The sequence below is a fragment of the Gasterosteus aculeatus genome, chromosome 3 (assembly GCF_964276395.1).
Source record: "Gasterosteus aculeatus chromosome 3, fGasAcu3.hap1.1, whole genome shotgun sequence".
NCBI classification, from domain to species: Eukaryota; Metazoa; Chordata; class Actinopteri; order Perciformes; family Gasterosteidae; genus Gasterosteus; species Gasterosteus aculeatus.
Genome location: NC_135690.1, coordinates 4,988,681 through 5,008,352, shown reverse-complemented (window position 1 = coordinate 5,008,352; position 19,672 = coordinate 4,988,681). Strand labels below are relative to the sequence as shown.

The 19,672-nt window shown below is 41.5% G+C and overlaps 1 protein-coding gene across 1 annotated transcript; it reads left to right on the top strand.

The window, feature by feature from the left end:
* The first annotated feature begins 10,002 nt into the window (after positions 1-10,002).
* Positions 10,003-14,496, top strand: LOC120816583 (homeobox protein engrailed-2b). The gene is made up of 2 exons (XM_040172299.2): positions 10,003-10,931; positions 13,097-14,496. Exons 1-2 carry the CDS (start codon positions 10,457-10,459, stop codon positions 13,411-13,413), a joined length of 792 nt encoding a protein of 263 aa, XP_040028233.2. The 5' UTR covers positions 10,003-10,456; the 3' UTR covers positions 13,414-14,496.
* Positions 14,497-19,672: the final 5,176 nt, after the last annotated feature.

The following is a 19,672-nucleotide window of genomic DNA, read 5'->3' as shown; positions in this document are numbered from 1 at the left end:
TTTGGACCACAACATTCCCAAATACTGAGGGGTGTGTGTGTTATGTTATTAGGAATCTATTCACTTATTTTGTCTTTTATAACCATAACATGCATTTTATTGCAATGTATGTATCATATATGAAGATGATTTGATGTAAAATACAATACACCAGATTTCGGGGGACGTAAATGAATAACTAAATTATTCCAACAGACCTACAATCCCCCTGTTGTATGAGAGATCGAGGTTTGGCGATTCGTGTAACCCAGATTACTATGCGAGTGAGGAGGGTACTTCGTATTAAACAGAACCAAAAAGCTCCACTCCGCTGTTGCATGTCAGTGTTTGGGAGGGTCCCCTGTTAGATGGTGCTCGTCTACCCAACTTTGATAATTGATCAGAAAACGAAATAGACTCTAATAATGTGTGCATAGTGTTTCAAGGGAAACTAACTGAAGCAACAATTCTCCCTGTTGTGTGTTTGTGCTGCCTGTACATCTGAGTCCGTCGTTTCGTAAATACTTACATGGGGATAATGCATATTGAGTCAATCAATATGTACTGAAGACTGCCAATTCAATTAAAGAGTAATATTTTGATACATAATATTTCTCTTGACTGCATACCAGGACACATGAAATGCACGGTGTAAAGCTGTTGTTCCCAAAATGTTTCTGTCAAGCTTTGATGATATAAGAACATTGTAAGCCCACTAGCCCAAAATGGGTCATGGCTTTTTTGTTTTGAATTGATTGCATGATTTCTAAAATAAGAACATATCACTTCACTGAGCCACTTCAGTTTATTGTTGAGTTTGTTTTCCTGAATGAATAGCAATATACAATCAATTTCCAAAATATTGAACTTTAGATTGTTTTTTAAGTAATGCTTTCAAACATGAATTGCTTCCGCTGCCGCTGTTACGGCTGAAACAGATTTTCAGCGCAGACTATCGCTTTATATATTTGTTGTGCATTTGCACACTGCTTTTGCACGTTGGTTCCGCTTGATTTCATATTATTTTTTGACAATTGGCAATAAGTAATATAAAAATATTTTTCAGTGTTGGCTGTTTTGAGGAATGCAAATGGAGACAGCCCTTCAACATACTTGAATTATCTGAATTATTCTAAATAAAGTCACACACTTGCCAAACTTTTCCAAAGTGTGCTCTCAGAAGTCTGGGGAGATGTTTTGCCTGTCTTCTGGACCCTAATTCAAGGTGTCATCCTGCAGAGGGAGTGCTCTTGACCTTGAGTAACACCAAGTACTTGGAAGAATTCAAACTATACTCTACATTGAAACTGTCCCTTGCTGCGGAATTCAATGACGTAGCAAATTCATCCCTTGAAGGATCCTCCATTAAGTGAGAGAAACTTTCTCTCTGACTGAGCGTTATAGCAGCTAAGAAACACGTTCCAACAGATTCCTCTACAAACACCTAAACATAATTTTTCAAAAGAGCAAAACAATCTTTTTAGTCACAATTGAGTTCCTCCTTTTTGTCTCTTGTAGTGTTTTCACCCCATGAACATAAAATGTCGTCAGGTATGCCGGTTCCCTCCCGATAGGAAAACGTCTCTCAATCACTGGATCTGTCTCCTGCATGTCTCTGCATCAGGGTGCCTCTCTGAAATATAGCTTTAACCCACTAGTCAGATAGCAGGTACAACCTGTATTTGATATATTGTGTTGTTGCTGTTTTTTGTGTGGGTCTTTGTTTTGGCATCTATAAGCTCTTCATGTCTGCTTGCACCGCCCATCCGGTCCTTTAGCATTTGAATCATACATCTGGAGGGCTTGTCAACTATCAAAGGCCAACTCTATTATTTTAATTCATATTAATAAGTAAAAGGCTATGGTTAATATCTGCAACCTGAATAATCATCATCATGTCATCACAATGTTAAAAGAAACCACAGAAAGGTGACTACATTTTAGGCAGCCATCGCCACTGTTTTTATGCACAACATTCGCTGTTTTTTTTAATAAAAATCATTACCACCTGCAGCCCATAACTGTCAAGACCTGTCTGACAGCTTCTGTTTTTCTACTCAACCATGTGTAATTCTGATTTTCTAAGATGTCATTTCTTCCACAATTTGTTCCTGAGGTAGTTAATTACTTCATTCATCAGTAGTGTCAACCCAATTGTTAAGCACATACACACACTGCATGGTGAATTGTAGATGCATCAGTGCTAAATAACCTTGACAAGCTGCAGCCAATTGCGAGCTGTAATTGGAGGAGCTTTCTGACAGCCACATAAATGATGGAGATGGTGGCCTCTTGACCTTGTTGGTATGAAATGGAGACATTACATTAGACACACCTGTCATTATGCACCATGTTGGTCCTGGTCCTCATTTCAGATCAAACTGAGACACAGCTGTGGGAGCCGTCATTGGAAGAGTCATTTGACAGCTACATTAATGCTGAGGCTGGTCAGGGTTAGACATATCTTTTTAGGCACGGATCTGACGTGATGCAGTGCACTGATTAACCATTAGCCATTTTCGAGGACTCAAAAATGGCATACTCACAATAAAAAGAGCCTTATCTCTGCTACTGCTACTTTGTCCAACTAAATATATTTTGCTGTCGGGATAAAGGGGAACACATGTGGGTATGATCTGATATGTAAATATCAGTGTATGTGTTACTGGTTAAGCAATAAATGAAGATGGTTAAAGAAAATCACACATCTAAGCCATGAAATATAGTCATAGCCCCGTGTGTGGACAGTATTTGTGAAAGGTTTTACTTTGATAGAGTGAAGCAAAACATCATCTAGAGGCTTTAGTACAGTTCTCACGATTTGTTGTGAGTTTTTTTTTTAGAAGTCAGGCTGTGATGGTCTGATTTTTCAAGTTCAACCCCTCTTTGCAATCCTCTAGTTGTGTTTGGAGCATTTTTAAACGGTTATGTTTATGTTGTAAGACTATATCTGTGCATGGGTGTGAGGCATTGTTCTATTTGTTCATGATGAGTGTCCCTTATGAGACGGTATAGCAGGTTTAAAGGGGTCAATCTGATTTTTAATTGCCAGACGCAAACTTGTTTTAATTATTTAGCAAGTTTATATATTTGAATCTGTATACTTTTAATTCCACTTATATTATGTCCTATTTGTATGATCTGTACATTTTATTGAGATACATTTTTTTGTAGATTAGTTTTTTTTGTTCAATAATAGTCTTACAAATCCTTCCGCCATTTAGCTCTTAGCAGTCTAAGAGCACCTCGGCACCCCAACAATTTGAACCATTGGCTGTATCACCTATTTTTACCTCTCACCCGTGCTGGCCTAATTTGTTGTCCTCTTTTAACTTTTCTGTTTTTTAAGTAGATAGGCAGATCTTTTGTTGAGTTGCTGTTTGAGATGGCTGGGATTTTATTTGACAGTGTTTTATATTTAGGTTGACTCTTTTTATCTAAAGCGGTTTTGTGGACCACATTAAAGAGGGGCACCAACAGGTTGGAGGCCAGCGTGACCTGGACCATCACTTTGCACTTAGGAATTAATTTTATTGTTCTTCTGAAATGAACCTCCCTAAAACTGTGTAAGCTCCCTTAGTACAAAAATGAATATAACTTGTGAACAGAACATATCTAATTACGAGGCAAATATTTCTGTAAACGTTACATATTGAACTGTTATTGTGCTTTACATTTATCTCTATATAGTGTATAGCATGCTGGATTCCAGTTTGACAACTGCTGGAAAAACAATCTTCTTAGTACGACAGAGAATCTGTGCTCTTCCACTTAGAGGCACATGGTGTTCTGTGTCATCTAGTAATCCAGATGTTTTGTGCGTTGATGTTTATAATCTGGTGGTGGCAAAGATGATCGTCATCCGAGGTCGACTACCAGAGCCCCCCTCAACCCCCCCTTATATTCCTGCTCCAAAGATGAAAACCTTTGAGTAGGCTTGGCGCATGACTATGTATGTAGTATGTGTGTCAACTCTGTCTCCTGTTTGCAAACATTAAATGTCCTGTTGGTGTCGAGGAGAATCTTTCTAACAACAGTGCTTGTTCTGTTCAGGTTAGAACAGTGTGTTTTTTTACTTAAAATATCTCCTTTTACATTTGTAGGTTGTAAATGCGTTGGTGTTATAGGATATACACTATGGGACTGATGTTAACACCTTCAGGAGGAGACTGTCCTCGTGTCATTGTTTAGTGTAAAGTGTTCTGTAGCGCCTCCCAAAGGGCAGATGATGAAACACGTTGTAACCATAGTGTGATGCAGTACGATATTTCTGATCGAAATAGGTAATAAATACAATAATGTGAGGCAACTTGAAGCCGGGACAAACTATAATATAAAAGTATTTGTTCTTTATCCAACAGCAAAGAAGCAAACCCGGGGGGAGGAGCCAAGCAGACACGGGAGGAGGGTTGGGGGGAGATGATAGAGGGAGACTATTAGCCACTAGGCACGTGTCATTGGTCCCACCTGTAGTTAGAGGGAGGAGGATATCCACTGAGCTGACCAGCACGAGGGAGAGACAGACGGAGACAGACAGAGACAGACGTAGGAGACACAGAAGATCCATGGCAACAGTGAAGAGGTAGCACACGTGACTCACCTCTCTCCTCCGCTCTGCTCCAAACAGGACTGCAGGACCGTTTCCCCCGTGGTGTAGAGCAGAAACCTCTTTGCCCTTCCCCTGGCCTCGTTATTAAGAGGATAACACAAGGACCCTTTTTGTTGTATGATTACTGTCTGCCTCCTCTTTTATCCCTAAATTTGGTCTCAACTTCTCCTGCTTTGCCCCACTACGCTACTGTTCTGTTCTGTTTTATTTGCTGGCAGCAGCATTTACACCTCTGTGTTCATCAGAAGTCCAGAAAATAGAACCAAACATAAAAATCTAAGTAATTAAGATTCATTTTTGGACCCAAATTCCAAACACGACAATAGACATAAAGCGTAAAGCATTGCGCCATAGAACATTGTAATACTTTCCAACAGAAAACAGAATAACCTCCAAGAGAGGGGAGCCTGAGATTGTCTAATAGAAATCCTCCCCAGGGTTCTACAGACAGTGGTACTTACTGCCACCCACATTCAATCAGCATCATCAGATTAAAGACACAAAGGCAACACAGTTTTAATTAGGGCATTTAAAGTACAATATTGAGCTGCCATGATAATAGCTTTGGTATGAGGATGACAGAAGGAGAGAAGAGAATTGAAAGTTAAAGGAGAGGGTTGTGATATATCAGCCCAAGGTCATATCTGTATTGCTGCTGCAATTATTCTCTTTTATCCATATTTACAGCATTCATAATCATTTAAAATGAGCCACAGACTATTAAACAAATGTTTTTGTTAATGAGGCATTTTTAATGAAATGACTTAGAAAGGGGCAAATTGAATTTGTACTAAAACTCTGATCCAGCCTTCATCAACATGTATTACTAACACTTTCACGTGTTGGTTGAACTTTTGTGTTGGACCAACAAGAGTACCAAATGTGGAAATCTATTAGCTGAGCCTCAGTGTTTCCTCCACTTCAAACAGCTCCCTGTTACTCGCCTGCTATGGAGGCCTGGGTGCTGCATCCTTTTCTTCTAAAGAGGAGAAGGTTAGGGAGGCACTTTAAAATGAAAAAAGCAACAGAGCAAAACCCTCCTTTGTCAGCCAGCACTGCTGTGAACTCATGCAAGACCGAGCTAGGGTCCGGGACACCAAGCTCCGCTGGAGCCCGGGAGGCCCGTCAGTCTGACCTGCAGGCTGCTTTCAGCCAGGGTTAATCCACGGCACGGCGATCAGGAGGATTAGAGCAGTAACTGAGAGCAGCGAGGCTGCTCACATCCTTTTGAAAATGCTGTCAGAGTCCAGGACAGAAAGACACAGACGTGTGGAGCTGAGGACGAGGGCAAGGACGGAGTCCAGGTAGGATTGGGTTGTAGGAAGAGTTTATGCTCTTATATAGGACAAGAGGGAAATGCGCCTAAAGTCATCATACAAAGGTGCTGGAGGCTCATATTTATTTCCACTTTTGATTTGTAAATTACATATTTTAATTCCATTTTGTTTTTTTTGTTACAAAAGACAGACAAATTACATAGGTAAATAAAATATGAAATGTTAACTGAAGTACAAATATTACATTATTATTATACATAATATTCACAGATAAAATGATATATTTGTGTATCATGAAAACAATGCTGAAATGTCATAAAGACACAACTTTGCATAAACATTAGGCCTGAAAGACGGAATGAGGAAAGAGCGGAACCATTGAGGGGGGGGGCTTATTGTTCCACCTGTGCCTGGGGTCAACATGTCACGCTGCTCCTCCATCGTACTTTCTAACTGCAGCAGGCAGGACGGCCTACTGACCAGTTTAACAAAGCACGGGCGTCTTTGGTTTCATTTGGCGAAAGGATTCTGTTGAATTTGGAGCCAACAACTATGTCATATTGATGTATAAAATGTCTCAGTTAACTGGCATTTGTTTAAAAATGTTTCTCTTGTAGTGACCTGCTTCTAAAAAATAACCCTGAAAGGAATACAACCAAAAAGCTACCTGAGACAGATTGCCTTGCAGTTAGACGGCCTCTTAAATATATGAGAAAAGGAAATATACATATGGATTATAAACTACTGTTGGTTCCTGTCCTGTTTGCTTAGTTGTTCTTATCCTTGTGTACGTAGTGAGAGTCCGTGCACTAATTCCCCCGTCCTGGCGTAAACAGAGCAGACAGAGTGCAATAGGAAGTGTCCCCTAACCTCAGAGCTCCCCTGGACCCTCCTCCCCCTCAGGGAGGTTTTGTAAAGCGGACAGGAAGCTGATGGTCCCGGCTGACCTCTGCTTTGTCTTCCAGCTCATCTCACATCTGGGCACCAACACAATGTAGGAGACAGCAGCATTCAGAGCGCCACAAAGCCTGTCTCATTCTACACAGGCTGTTATATGGATATTATCTACATATCTGCTCTCTGAGGGCTTTTATTTCACACATAGTATAACACTTGGAATAATAATATTAATAATAATCCACATATACTTTGCTCCATGCGCTTTCCGTACTCTGGTGTGGAGATGATGAGGAGGAAATGTTGCTGCTGCTCTCTGAAGGTTCACAGTAAAAGCATGTGAATGGTGCTGCCCCCCCCCATTCCCCCCCTCTCTCTCTCTCTCTCTGCGGGCTTGAACACTATAATACTAAAAAAAAGGTACAACTTTTTTTCGAATGTTATTGACTTTTTATGACACTCCTTACATCTTCTGGAAGGGAGTTACATTAGTCATATTTTAGTTTTAATGAGATAACAAAAAAGGTTTGTGTTATGAAGGTTTTATTATTTAGAGAGATTGTGAGGAGCAGAGAACACTGTGAACATCACTTCAGATCACAGCAGCATTCCAGCCACTCAACAAGCCGCTGATGGATTGCTGTATTTATGTGGACGCGATGAGTTCTACAACACAAGGACAACACAAGGAAACTAAATAACCGGTCAATATTAAGATGAAATCCTTACATGAAACATCAGGTCACATTAAAGAGCAATACGTTCCTCTTAACTTTATATTACATGTATATTAGTTTTATTTGATTAATGGATCCATACTGTACATGACGAGAGGTCTCACTTGATCACTAAGATGTCAATTATAAGAAATGACTTTAAAGTGCAACAAACAAACATTTGATGAAGGGGAGACATTGTCAATGCTCTATATGTTGGAATAAAATGGGGAGGGGATCATCAGATTTAGTACACTGGGTTTTAAAATTATTTATGAAGTAGATATGAGTTGATCACATCACATCACAGGTCATTTAGCAGACGCTTTTATCCAAAGCGACTTACATTACCCATGGCTTTTCACATTTTTGCCCGGGGAGCAATTAGGGGTTTGGTGTTTTGCTCAGGGACACTTCGACATGGAACATGGGGCAGCCTGGAATCAAACCAACAACCTTGTGCTTCCCAGCACAACTTCTCTAACCCCTGCGCCACGACGACCCTAGTCGTTGGGTGGATTGACACAGGAACAGTGGGTTGGGGAGTTACTTTGATACTATTCAGAGATCCGTTGAGCCTGTCACACACCTGTTAGAGAGGGCGGCCTCATGCTGCCAGGATAAAAACAGTCCATCATGTTATTACTTTTATTAAGTGTTTGGAGCTTGTTCAACAATGACAGTACAGCTGCAACGAGTCTTATACCAACGGGTGGAGCCTTTTCCTCCATGTCCTTCAGCTCAAACAGAGAGGCTGCTCCACCTTCTGATTGGGCTCTGCAACAGTGTGTCGCCCTGAGAACAAACGTCAAAGTCAAACTTTTGAGAAATTGGGTTCTACATATGTAAAGAGGTGGATCCTCAGTATGCATGGCATTCAGATGAGCATCCTTCCCTTTTCCTTTCTTCACACAAACACACACTCATCGAAGCTGAGATGTAGAGGCCTCATCCTCACGAGAACAGCAGCACTTGAGAGGCCACTTGGCTTTACTCCCGCTTTTCTATGAACATTCAATGTGATTATGAGCCTGCATGGACAATCAGGTCACTATCAGTGATCTACATCCTAATTCGGTCTGCTTTTGTGAGCAAACAGCCGTTATGAAGTCATGGTTAGAGCCGGTTCAACAGCTCATTATTGCACTTTGGAGTTTAATATTTTTTTCTGCATATGAAAGCAAAAAATATATATATTTGAAGCAGCATGATCATATAATACATGCGAGAGAGCGAGGCATTCTCACGCATGTGAACAAACGTGCTTTGTATGACTTAGGACATTTGAAAGAACTTTAGGCATGTGTAAGCACACAATGTTTAATTAAATTAAATAAAAAACAAATTAATTAATTCCATTTCAAATTCAATCAATTTATTTGAATATAATAAGATAAAATGGAATAAAATAAAAAAATATATTATAATTAAATTAAACTAATATGGACCATAGTCATGGACAGTTAAAAAAAGAACAAAAATATCTGAATTTTAGTGACATGATACTTGGTTGGTTAATTCCTACTGAAAAAGCTTTCTGTCTGTCTCTCCGTCTCTCTTTCGACCTACACAAACAGATCCTATTTTTGTCAGTTTGATGGTGTTGAACTATTGAAATTTGACCCAACAAACAAAAAAATCATTGTTGGAGCAAAGCCCATCTCCCATGTCTAAAAAAAAGATGAGAACAAAATGATTTATTTAATGAGGACTTCACGGTTAATTTATGCAGCAAGAGACATTGACCAGTGCATGTCTACAAAAACCACCACCTGATCCCAGGAGCACATGCAGGGCTCTTCATCCTGATCAGAGGCGGGACCACCGCCTTCAGTTGCCGCATCAATGACGTCACTGTGATACAAATGGATCAATCCATGATGTTATGTAAATATATAAACAAGTGTCCAATGCACTAAACCTTTTCCAAAATGAGTGAGTCTTTAAAAGAAAAGGCGTGAGGACACTGGTGGTGCTGTCTCTGTGTTGTGCTCTACTATTCTAATCCATAGGACTAAAGTGTGCTGCATTTAGGCTCCCTGGGACAGATGGTGCAGCTGGTGCCTGCAGGCCATTGCAGTATTAAGAGTAAAGTTTACAAACTAAATCTAAATTCAACATTTTACTGCCCAATTCAATTACAATTTAGTCACGTTGTGAATTATGTATTTTTTATTTCTGTCGAAAGGCATTGTAGCACAAACTACCTTGTTCATTATACCGGTTTACTGTTTTGCAAGTATTCAGGTAAATCGAGCAATAAATCTTGAAAGACCAGCTCTCACAATAAGTATGTGGGCCATTAGTGACTATCTGAGCGCTGTGCAACCTCGTCCATGTTCATAAAGCTATCCGTGCCTTTAAATGCTCCGGCCGAAAATGTCCGCTTAAACTTGAACGCACCATAAATCACTGCGTAGATTATTCTGCAACTCAAGGGAATTCCGGCAAACTCACATGACACCACCTTTCCACCTCTATTGGTCGGAGGCACGTGTCTGGGAGAGCCGTAGTACGACGTCATCCCAGCGTCTCGCAGCCAATCATAAATGAGAACCAAAATCCGTAGTGAAAGTATTTGAGCGGCGTCTCCATCAGGGCAGTTAGTTCTACCGGGAGCAGCAAAAATTGTGTGCAAGGTCCCAGAAAAAATGTAAGAGGCTGAACTATAGAGTTTTAAATATTTCATATTTTTTAGAACAAAAATTGTACACCAGGTCCAGCTATGATGAGTAGAAATTTACCAGAAACTGAAACATGATTTGTCTTTGTCAAAATCATAAGAGGCGCGTTTCAACACGAAAAGAAATATCAGCCACTCTGCTTCAAACGGAATTAGTGTAGCTCACCATCGGGTTGTTTTTGATAGCAGCCTTGTTAATGGTAAGACGGTGCACGGAACAACACGGCATTGGAATAACTACTTAGCAGCAGGGTGCAGAGAAAGAGGTGCTGAGGGTGAGCAGGCTCTCGTCATAATGGAAGAAAATGCTCACCGACACCCAGAGCGCGCGGAGGACTCCGGCGAGGAGTCCAACCGGGCCATCCGACCCCTCCTACCGCCTGGCAACCAGCAGTCCCATCGGATCACCAACTTTTACATCGACAACATTTTGAGACCGGACTTTGGCAGAAAGAGGAAGAATGGGACGTTGGTCCGGGATGGAGACCGCCCAGGAGGCATCATACGAAGAGATGAGCAAACGGGGAGAAAGTCCTCGAAAACTCGCGACCCGCAGCCCGCTGCAGCAGGAGGAGAGGAGGAGGACACGGGAGCATCCGAAGAACAGCATCCGGAAACTGAGGCCAGGAGGCCTGAGCCGATAGCCGGCGATGGGCTCGTGAAGGGTCGAGGGGGCGGCAGCCCCGAGGCCGGGCCGGCCCCCGCGTCCAAGCCGATGCTATGGCCCGCCTGGGTTTATTGTACCCGGTACTCAGACCGTCCGTCAGCAGGTTGGTGGGGACAAGTTTGTTGGGACACTTTTTGTTAATCGAAAGAAAAAAGGAATAGATAGATAAATAATGTATTAATTAACTAAGTAATAAGGGTAAATAAAGGAAGTGCACTCAATTCATCGAGTCCGTTAATAAAAAGAGGTGAATTACATAAATCAGCCGGTCTTTATTCACAGTTTCATTTTCCAATTTAAAAGCTGGGGAGGTTTGTTCTCTGAAAATAAAGAGTGATATTTTATTGTATGAACCTGCGACCCCCAATCTTAGTAAATATACATATCAAAGTGGATAAGACCATATTGTTGCCCCATAATTACCACTATAGATTTCATTGTTTATAATTTGAATGTTTAAAAAATAATTGAACATTCCTAAAAGACATGGCCATATTTGACACTAAATCGAACTACTTTAACGCAAATTAGAAAGTAACTGGAGTTGTTTCGGGTGGAATTGGATTTGGATTTTGTCTTTAAAATACGATAAAGTGGATAAGACCAAACGCTGTTATAGAACGCGTGTTGTGGAAATTAAATACGATTCGAACATAATTGAAACATATGGAGAAGTAAAGTAAAACCAAGTTTAACGCCATTGTTCCTCAGTTTTCTTTGTTGATGTACCATTAGCATATTTGTTCGACAATGGCGGGGTCTAAAAAGTGAGGGCCCTGTATCCCCCCAAAAAGCGGCATTCGATGTGAAATATCCAACAGAATTTGAAGTATTTTCCTCGCCAACAAAATCAAAATAGATTTTTGACAAATGTCCAAGTGATGACCCGAATGAGTTGTGTATGGTTGGTGTTGGAGACGTAAAGCTGGCTGCTGTGCGGCTCCATCACAGCCTTCACGTCAACACGCTCCGTTCTGAAAAGCAACAAAAACAGGCGCACTTGGACTTTTCCTTTGTCGCGATTTTGATACGCGTTCAACTGTTCAATAATCCTCCTCAAACAAAGTATCCGCCAGGCGGGGAAATGTGTTGGAATATGTGTGAAAAGTCACAACGAAGCGGAGACGGTCCCCACATTTTTATTTTGGTCTGGAAAACTAAAAAAGTTTCCATCGAGGTCCAGGCCGAGTTTATGGAAATGAAAACAAAGGGCCTTCAAAGAAATCGGAGAAACTGCTGTTACACTAAGCACTTTGTAGCAATTAGTACATACTTTTATATGATATGATCGGATTATGTTTTATAAATGTGTGAGGATTGTTGGCAAACCAAACGCGGCCATTTCCTTTATGCCATAATCCCTAACTTTGAACGATGGGAGGGCCCAATGATCTATTTCTACACTTCCGTTCCAAAGCTGCTAATAATTTTTCCGTTCATTCTCATTTAAATTCATCAAGATATAACCGTCTGGATATTATGAAAGAAACCAAGCTCTTTTTAGGACTACCAACTACTCTTTTAAAAAGGGAGTTCCTATGGTAACAGGGAGGGAAAGAGGCGCCTAACTCCCCATCCTCCATGGTATCCTAACCCCACCCCCACCCACCCTCCTCCAGCCTGCAGCCGACTGGCTTGTTGCTCTAAAGTAGCCAAATGAATAATTCTAGCTCAGTGCTTATGATGCTGGAACGAAAAGTTAATAGTCGGAGGTTTATCAGAATATTTAGCTTCAGATTGATGCGACCCCCTCCTTCATTTTCTCGTTGGAAAGTAAGTGAAATATTATATAAGTATTGAATACCTCAAGAAGTTTAGTTTGATCAAGAGAAGAGAAGTTGATCATTTTAAACAGAGGGAAATACTTATCTAAAACTATAATTTAAACTGATATATATCCCTTTACTTTTATATTCAGTTAAACCATAGTAGAAATATTCCTTAACCTCAAAAAAATGTGAAAGCAGCAGAAGCACCGGAGAACCCTCATGACCCAACGCCCCCGCGTCCCCCACACTATCAATGGTTAATACATAAATTAATAATGAAAAAAAATGAATGAAACATATCAAGATTATAAACCACATACAATATGAAAAACTATTAATTTGTTATCCCACCCCTATTACCATTAACCTGACTGCTGAATACCCGTAAAAAATAATGTAATACTAATTATGATTACATTTTATAGTCTTCTCATATGAAGCAAAATGACCGGGTGATTTTTAAGAATCCTAACGTGTTTTTCTCTCACCCGTCTTCAAGGGCCCAGATCCCGAAAGCCAAAGAAGGCCCCGACCCCGAGTAAAGAGGACAAGCGGCCCCGGACGGCCTTCACCGCGGAGCAGCTCCACCGGTTAAAAACGGAGTTCCAAAACAACCGGTACCTGACCGAGCAGCGCAGGCAGAGCCTCGCCCTGGACCTCGGCCTTAACGAGTCTCAGATCAAAATCTGGTTTCAGAACAAACGGGCCAAAATCAAGAAAGCCACCGGGAATAAAAACTCTCTGGCGCTGCATCTCATGGCGCAGGGCCTGTACAACCACGCCGGCTCCAAGGACGCCAAGTCGGACAGCGAGTAGAGGAGGCACGGGGATAGAAGGGCTTAGGAACCATGCAATAATATCACTCCAGTACCACCGTTTATATTTAAAACGCAACCAGGGACCTTAATGTGACGATGGCTTTGTCCTTATGCGCGTCCGTGCAGGCGGCGCGTCCTCGGGTCTGTGCGCATGGCGACGTTTAGTCCGAGACAAACATTCTGCTGCGTTCATGTTCAACCAGAAGTTGCTCTTCCATGGAAGAAACACCTCCCTTTAATGAGATAAAATGAGACCTCTTTTGTTACAACGCGACACACATCACGGGTCAATTGTGTCTCACGAGGGGAGTGTGTTTTCAAACAGATTTGCTCCTGGTAAAAACATGTACTAATCGTTTTAGGTCAAATATGAGCAGCCGTGTGAACACTGATGGGACTCAAATGATGCGCTCATACAATAAGGATCACGTGATTTTATTATGATCTTTAATGTTATGTCTTATGTTATATTACACGAGGCCACGAGAGGCCGGACGCCTCAGTCCGTTGGAGTTGTATTCTCCACAATCGCGATCTAGTGCGACACTCAGACCAGAGACGTGGACCCCCAGGATATATCCCGGGCCAATGTGGGCCAGAAGAAGCGGACTGATGGAGGCGGGAGAATGCGTCCATCCCACTTGACTGGAAGACGCGGACCATCGTTTCCTGGAGACACACTCAACTCTCAATGTAGAGATGACGTTATCGCAGATGGAGCCGGTGTGTCCGACGGTGTGAGAGGCGGGAGTAGTGAGCTAACATCCAATAGGAGCGCAGAAGTGACGAACGCGAGGCACGCTGAAACGGACTGGACAGCCGTCACGCGCACTACGGAACTTTATTGATCATGAAAACTATATGCTGAAATCCAAAGATTCTTTTCTGCTGCATTCTGGGAACTGTAGCCGCCTTTGTGTTGTGTGTGTGTTTGTACTTGGTGCTCTTCTTTCCTTCCTGTTGTGTTCTGTCTGCGTATCGTGAATGCTGGCCTGGTGGTTTGAATGTCACTTAGCCTTCTAGCGTCTTGGGAATGTACCGACCCGTTTTATATCCGGAATTAAAGCTCTAACTTGTAGAAGATGTCTTCTTCATTACAAAATACGTCCTCACTAAGGAGCTGGCAATGTCCCCGCAGACACACAAGAGCCCACCCAAGGCTCCATTTGGTTTATCGAGATCACATTCGTTTGATGTGTATTATTCTATGAATGCTGGCTGGAGAAGATGAGTTAGCGAGACCCTCCATTGGGATGGATCGTCTCCACGACTCCTCCGGTTCCTCTCCGACCTCTGGAGGCCATGTGCTTCTTCGGGTGTTCAAGGAAAACAGGCCGAGTTTAGATGTTGTTAACAAAAGCTGTTATATTTTTATTTATACAAGGTACAACTGTAGCCATGTGGAAACAGGGCTCAGAAGTGTTTACATAACTTATTTTTCCTGCAATAAGTACAATGCTGCATGTGTCGGTAGACTCAAACCAAACCAGACCGTGGTCTTACGATGCTTTGAATGTTTCTGTTTTTTTTCTCTGCTGTGTTAGGAGGTTCGTTTTTCTCACATTCAGTTCCAATCCGGGACAAGTTTGTGCCTTGAACATTTCTAAATACAAGAAGGGGACACTTACTGTGATATGAAGAAGGAGCAGCTGTGTTTTCTACAGTGACATTTTGACATCAGGATTTTTATAAAGAAGATAACAAACACGGTTAGTTTTTCCCCCTCTGCTGGGGCTCTCTTCTATATGTTGTGAATAATTTATATCATAATAGTGTGATGGTCAATAATAAAAGAAAAAAATGAAAATGAGTTTTTTGAGAAGATTTTATTACAGACCCTGAAAAACACACACAAAAGATTCACATGGCTCAGCGGGTGGTTGTATTGAAATATCTTCCTCTTGATTAGCATGATGACGGAGAGAGACTGAGGACTTTTCTTTCAAGCGTACATTAATTTAAAGAGAGGACTCTTCCTGCCATTTTGCTCTTGGGTCAACACCTCTCTGATGTAATGACATCATCACACAAAGATACATCGTGCTTTATTAATGTAAAGCAGTGAGTTTGGTACAGCGATCAAAGTCTCCCGTCTGTGCTCCGGGTTATCTGAACTTTGATCTCTGCAGCGCTGCATGACGTGGATTATATTCATGTATAATGCAGGCCGTCTTTTTCTGTTTAATCTCAACAACACAATATAAAAGTGAACGGAATGATCTGAAAATCAAAAGGCACAAAATAATGACTAGAATGAGTTGATACAGGCTCTCATGAGCTGGTAAAGCGTCACAGATGTGTCCTCCCCACACGTTGTTTCCCTGAACATCTGACAGTGGAGAAACAGTGAAGAAAAATGAATAAAGAGAATAAGGCGTGCAGAAGGAGAGCCATCAACCTAGCCAGAGGGTTTTGTGACTGGTCCGCTGGCAGCAGCATTGACCTGCTCTGTGAATGGCTGCTGGAGCCCTCATCTGCATTCCCTTTCTTAGCTAGCTTGTATGTGGAAGTAACGCCCAATGGCCGCTGACTTGATGTGATGAGCTACTCTTGACTTGGGAGAGGAAAGGGGGAGAAAAGCTGTGAGCTGGTTTCTATGCACAGCGTGGGGCTGTCAGTCTGAAGGTGGGAGGGAAGGGCAGGGGGGGGGTTAATGGCCAGAGAACCTGGATGAAGGTCAAAATGCTTTGGGTGTCCATGCAAAGAGCAGCAGGTGACGAGACTCCAGCCAAGAAATGGACATCCCATGTCCCAGTACCCACTGACATGTTTCCATCACGGCTCTGATGTTTCATCAATTAAATTCTCTTTAATATAAAGATTTTTGTATGACCCAAAACTGTTTTATAACTTTCCAAGTGTCCACAATCTCACACTCAACCTCTTAGAAAAATGTCGTTCCCATAGTTAGCAATGCTGCAAGTCATAGATAGTGGTTACAGTTTTTTAAACAGCTAAGAAGTATTTTGGCATGTACATGAGTACTGTTTGTACAACTAGACTGGGATGGATTCTAAAATGTGATCTTTATTTTGGGTTCAACTCTAAAATGAATCAAATCTTTACTTTGGTAAGATTAAGTGCACAGTTGAAATTATTTATTTATCGCTTCACAAAGTTTCAGAATAAATGCTTACAGGCAAATAACAAATCTAGTCTACTTTTGATCTCTTTTCTTGCTGTAAACTATATGTGTGTATTTGTCAAGGTATATCCTGACTTCTTAAAACTCTGAAGGCAAAACCAATGCCAACTCAAGATCCACTTACTAGCTTTTACATGGCTTTCAACCGCGTCTCCATCAGCAAGAGTGGACATTCAGTGCAGCTCACACACTGATTCCACGTTCCAGAAGGAAATTCCAAGCATCGCATGGAAAATGATAAAAGGAGCAACAACAGTCAGTCATACACTGCCTGGGTTACAGCTCACAAAACAATCCACCTGCAGGCTCGCTTTCATTCTGGAATTTAGTCACAGTAAGACCAAGCCCCAGTTTCTTTTCTGCTTGTTGAAGCAGCACTGATGCTAAATCCATCCTGTTTATACCGCTATTAACAGAGTATTTAGGGAAAAACACATTTTTTACTCAAAGTTCATCCCTCTCCTTGTTATAAACCTAACCCTTCCAACAGGCAGAGCAAAGGGCAGACGACCAAAGAATGGAAAAGTACATATCACAAAGTATTGATGTCCCCTGTGTCTCTGTCGGACAAAGGACGGGCCATCCAGTCCCCCTTCCTCCCACTGAGTAATTTAGCCATAGTTCTCTAAATGCTTCCTAGTCAAACTTGGAATATGGAACGGAGGGGACGGGGGCTTTGTGGCGGAAATATTATTACGGCAGCTAAAAGCTGGTGGAGGAGGAGAATGGGGGATGACATCAGACCGATTTCACACCAAGGCCTTGGATGGCCAGGCCAAGCCTGGGCCTCGCCGCGCAACACTGATCAAAGCCTGCTGCAGCCGCCCCAAAAGGCCAAAAAAAGGGAGACTTAACTATGCTAATCTCCAGGACAAATATTTTTTAATCTTGTTAAAATACAAGTTAATGCCGCAGCTCAGTGACCAAAGTTTATACTATCTGCGCAGAGGGATACAAGAACATAAAATCAGACTTTGTCTCAAGGTTTCTTTATTCAAGTAAAGTAAGTAAGTCAGTAAATATTGAGTCTCACAGAAACAGCAATCGAGGAATTTTCGAGTGATCTTTTCTCCATCAGAATCCTTTTCAGACACTAAGCACATCTCCTAAAGTAACTGATGGACCGAGCTGTGCCGTCAGTGGCTGGAATGATTTATCTCTCAGTCGCGCATCGCACGTGTTCGGAATATCAGATAAATACACAAAACAAATTGCAGTGAAGGAAAAATGATGATCTTACGTGAGAAATAGAACACCTTCTTAATTCAAGTAGATTCATTGTAAAACAAACCAAATACACCTCAAACAGATGTTGGTCATTGTGTCTGTTGCTCCAACATTAGTTTGAAATAAATCCTTAATTTACTGAATAAGCTCAAACTATGCCGATTCTACCCATTGTTGTCCCCTAGCTGTCTCTACAGCACAACTCTGTCCCAGTGAGGCGGAAAATTTTCATCTTGCATAAATGCATCAATGTCCAATCATTGTTTGAACTTGTGTTTAGATCAGAGGTCTTCAACTGCAGGGGCGTCGCGAAACTTTTGGTTGATAAGGCAATTATTATTTTTTTTCCATAAATTGAAATATCTTCAGAATCAGAATTGTATTTATTGTCTTTAAATACACATTAACATCGCGGATTCGCGATGAATCATGATTCATGGTTGCCGATTCGATTCATGGACAATCTGGGTTAATTTAGAACGATTCGATTCGATTTGATTCAGTGACTTGAAATCTATTCAGTAACTTTACTGGACAGTGCAGGCAAAGTTTCCGAGATCCCTGTTGTTTCTTGTAAGGAAATAAGGTTTAAATTAATTATGGATATTATAAACAAACAAACAACAATTAATGGCAAATGCATTAACCTTTTATTTGAATCAAGTGCCATTTTCAATGTAAACATTACACAATAATTACACAATGTTTGGATCAATTCACAGAACCCCGGATTTTCAACCACATTGTAGGGTCGCAATTGTTGCTGTGATGTTGAGTTTTGTGCTGGCGAGGCCTGAGGTGTCTGCAGAGCTGGAGTTACCTGCTGCTGCTGCTGCAGCGGTGACGCTGCTAGAGGTCCTGACTGTCGGCGTTGTTTAATCCCACGGCGCCTTAGTAGATGGCCGGAAAGATTCATCGTGTTTCCGTGGTTTTGTATTTGTCTTCTACATATTCTACAAACAGCGGCCGACTTATTTAGAACACCTCCGTGTTTACAAAAGCCAAAATATTTCCACACACTGGATCGATAAGTTGGTTTGTAAATGTCTCGCTCGCAGTCGTCTCCTCCACGCTGTGTTTTGTTGTTGTTCAGAGTTTCGCGCGGCTGCCGCTGTGTACTGATGACGTCACAGACAGGCAGACTGAATCGAGTAACATTTAACGTGTCTAAAGTGCTAAAAAACAAACAAACAAACACACATCCATACAGTCTTTGTACTTAAATCCAATGTGCAGTTTCCAAGTATCGATACAATCGATTATGTACCATTTCAATAAATTTGTAATCAATATATGTACGATATATGCACACATTCAGCTTCCCACAGGAGCTCTCAAGCTGGGCACCTTTCATGCTGATACGACAGCACAGGCACCAGCCAATCAGATCGCATTTATGCTCACGTCTAAAGAGCGCAGAGCTCAACAAAAAAAGATGGCGGACCAAACTCTCCGTAGAATAGGGGTCCCTGCTCCATCTCGCCATCAGATTGGGGGACCTTGCCGTAAAAAATGTTGAAGACCCCTGGTCTAGATGGACATTCTTACATAGCCAGTTGTGTAATCAAACATTGATGGAGGGTACCATCACTGACTGCTGTTATTGGTCCTGTGATCCACTTCACTATTTTCCACCATGCTGCTGAATGCTAATGCTAAGTCTTGCAATTGAGCTGAAAAGGTCAGAGATTTTCAGTGTGAGCGCTCAGAGAAAAAGATGCTAAAGGCAGTGCTTCCTTTCTTAAGAAGTTCACATGGTCACATACACACTTTGATTGGATATCATTTTTAGAGAAAGAAATGGCAAAAAACACTATATGGACTAATGGTCAAATGAGCAATGAATGCAATCCACCAAACATAAAACAAATTATTTTTCAAATCC

Coding starts and splice junctions, on each gene's coding strand:
- LOC120816583 (XM_040172299.2), top strand. CDS start 10,457: ATGGAAGAAAATGCTCACCGACACCCAGAGCGCGCGGAGGACTCCGGC. Junction 10,932..13,096: donor CTCAGACCGTCCGTCAGCAG/GTTGGTGGGGAC, acceptor CCCGTCTTCAAG/GGCCCAGATCCCGAAAGCCA.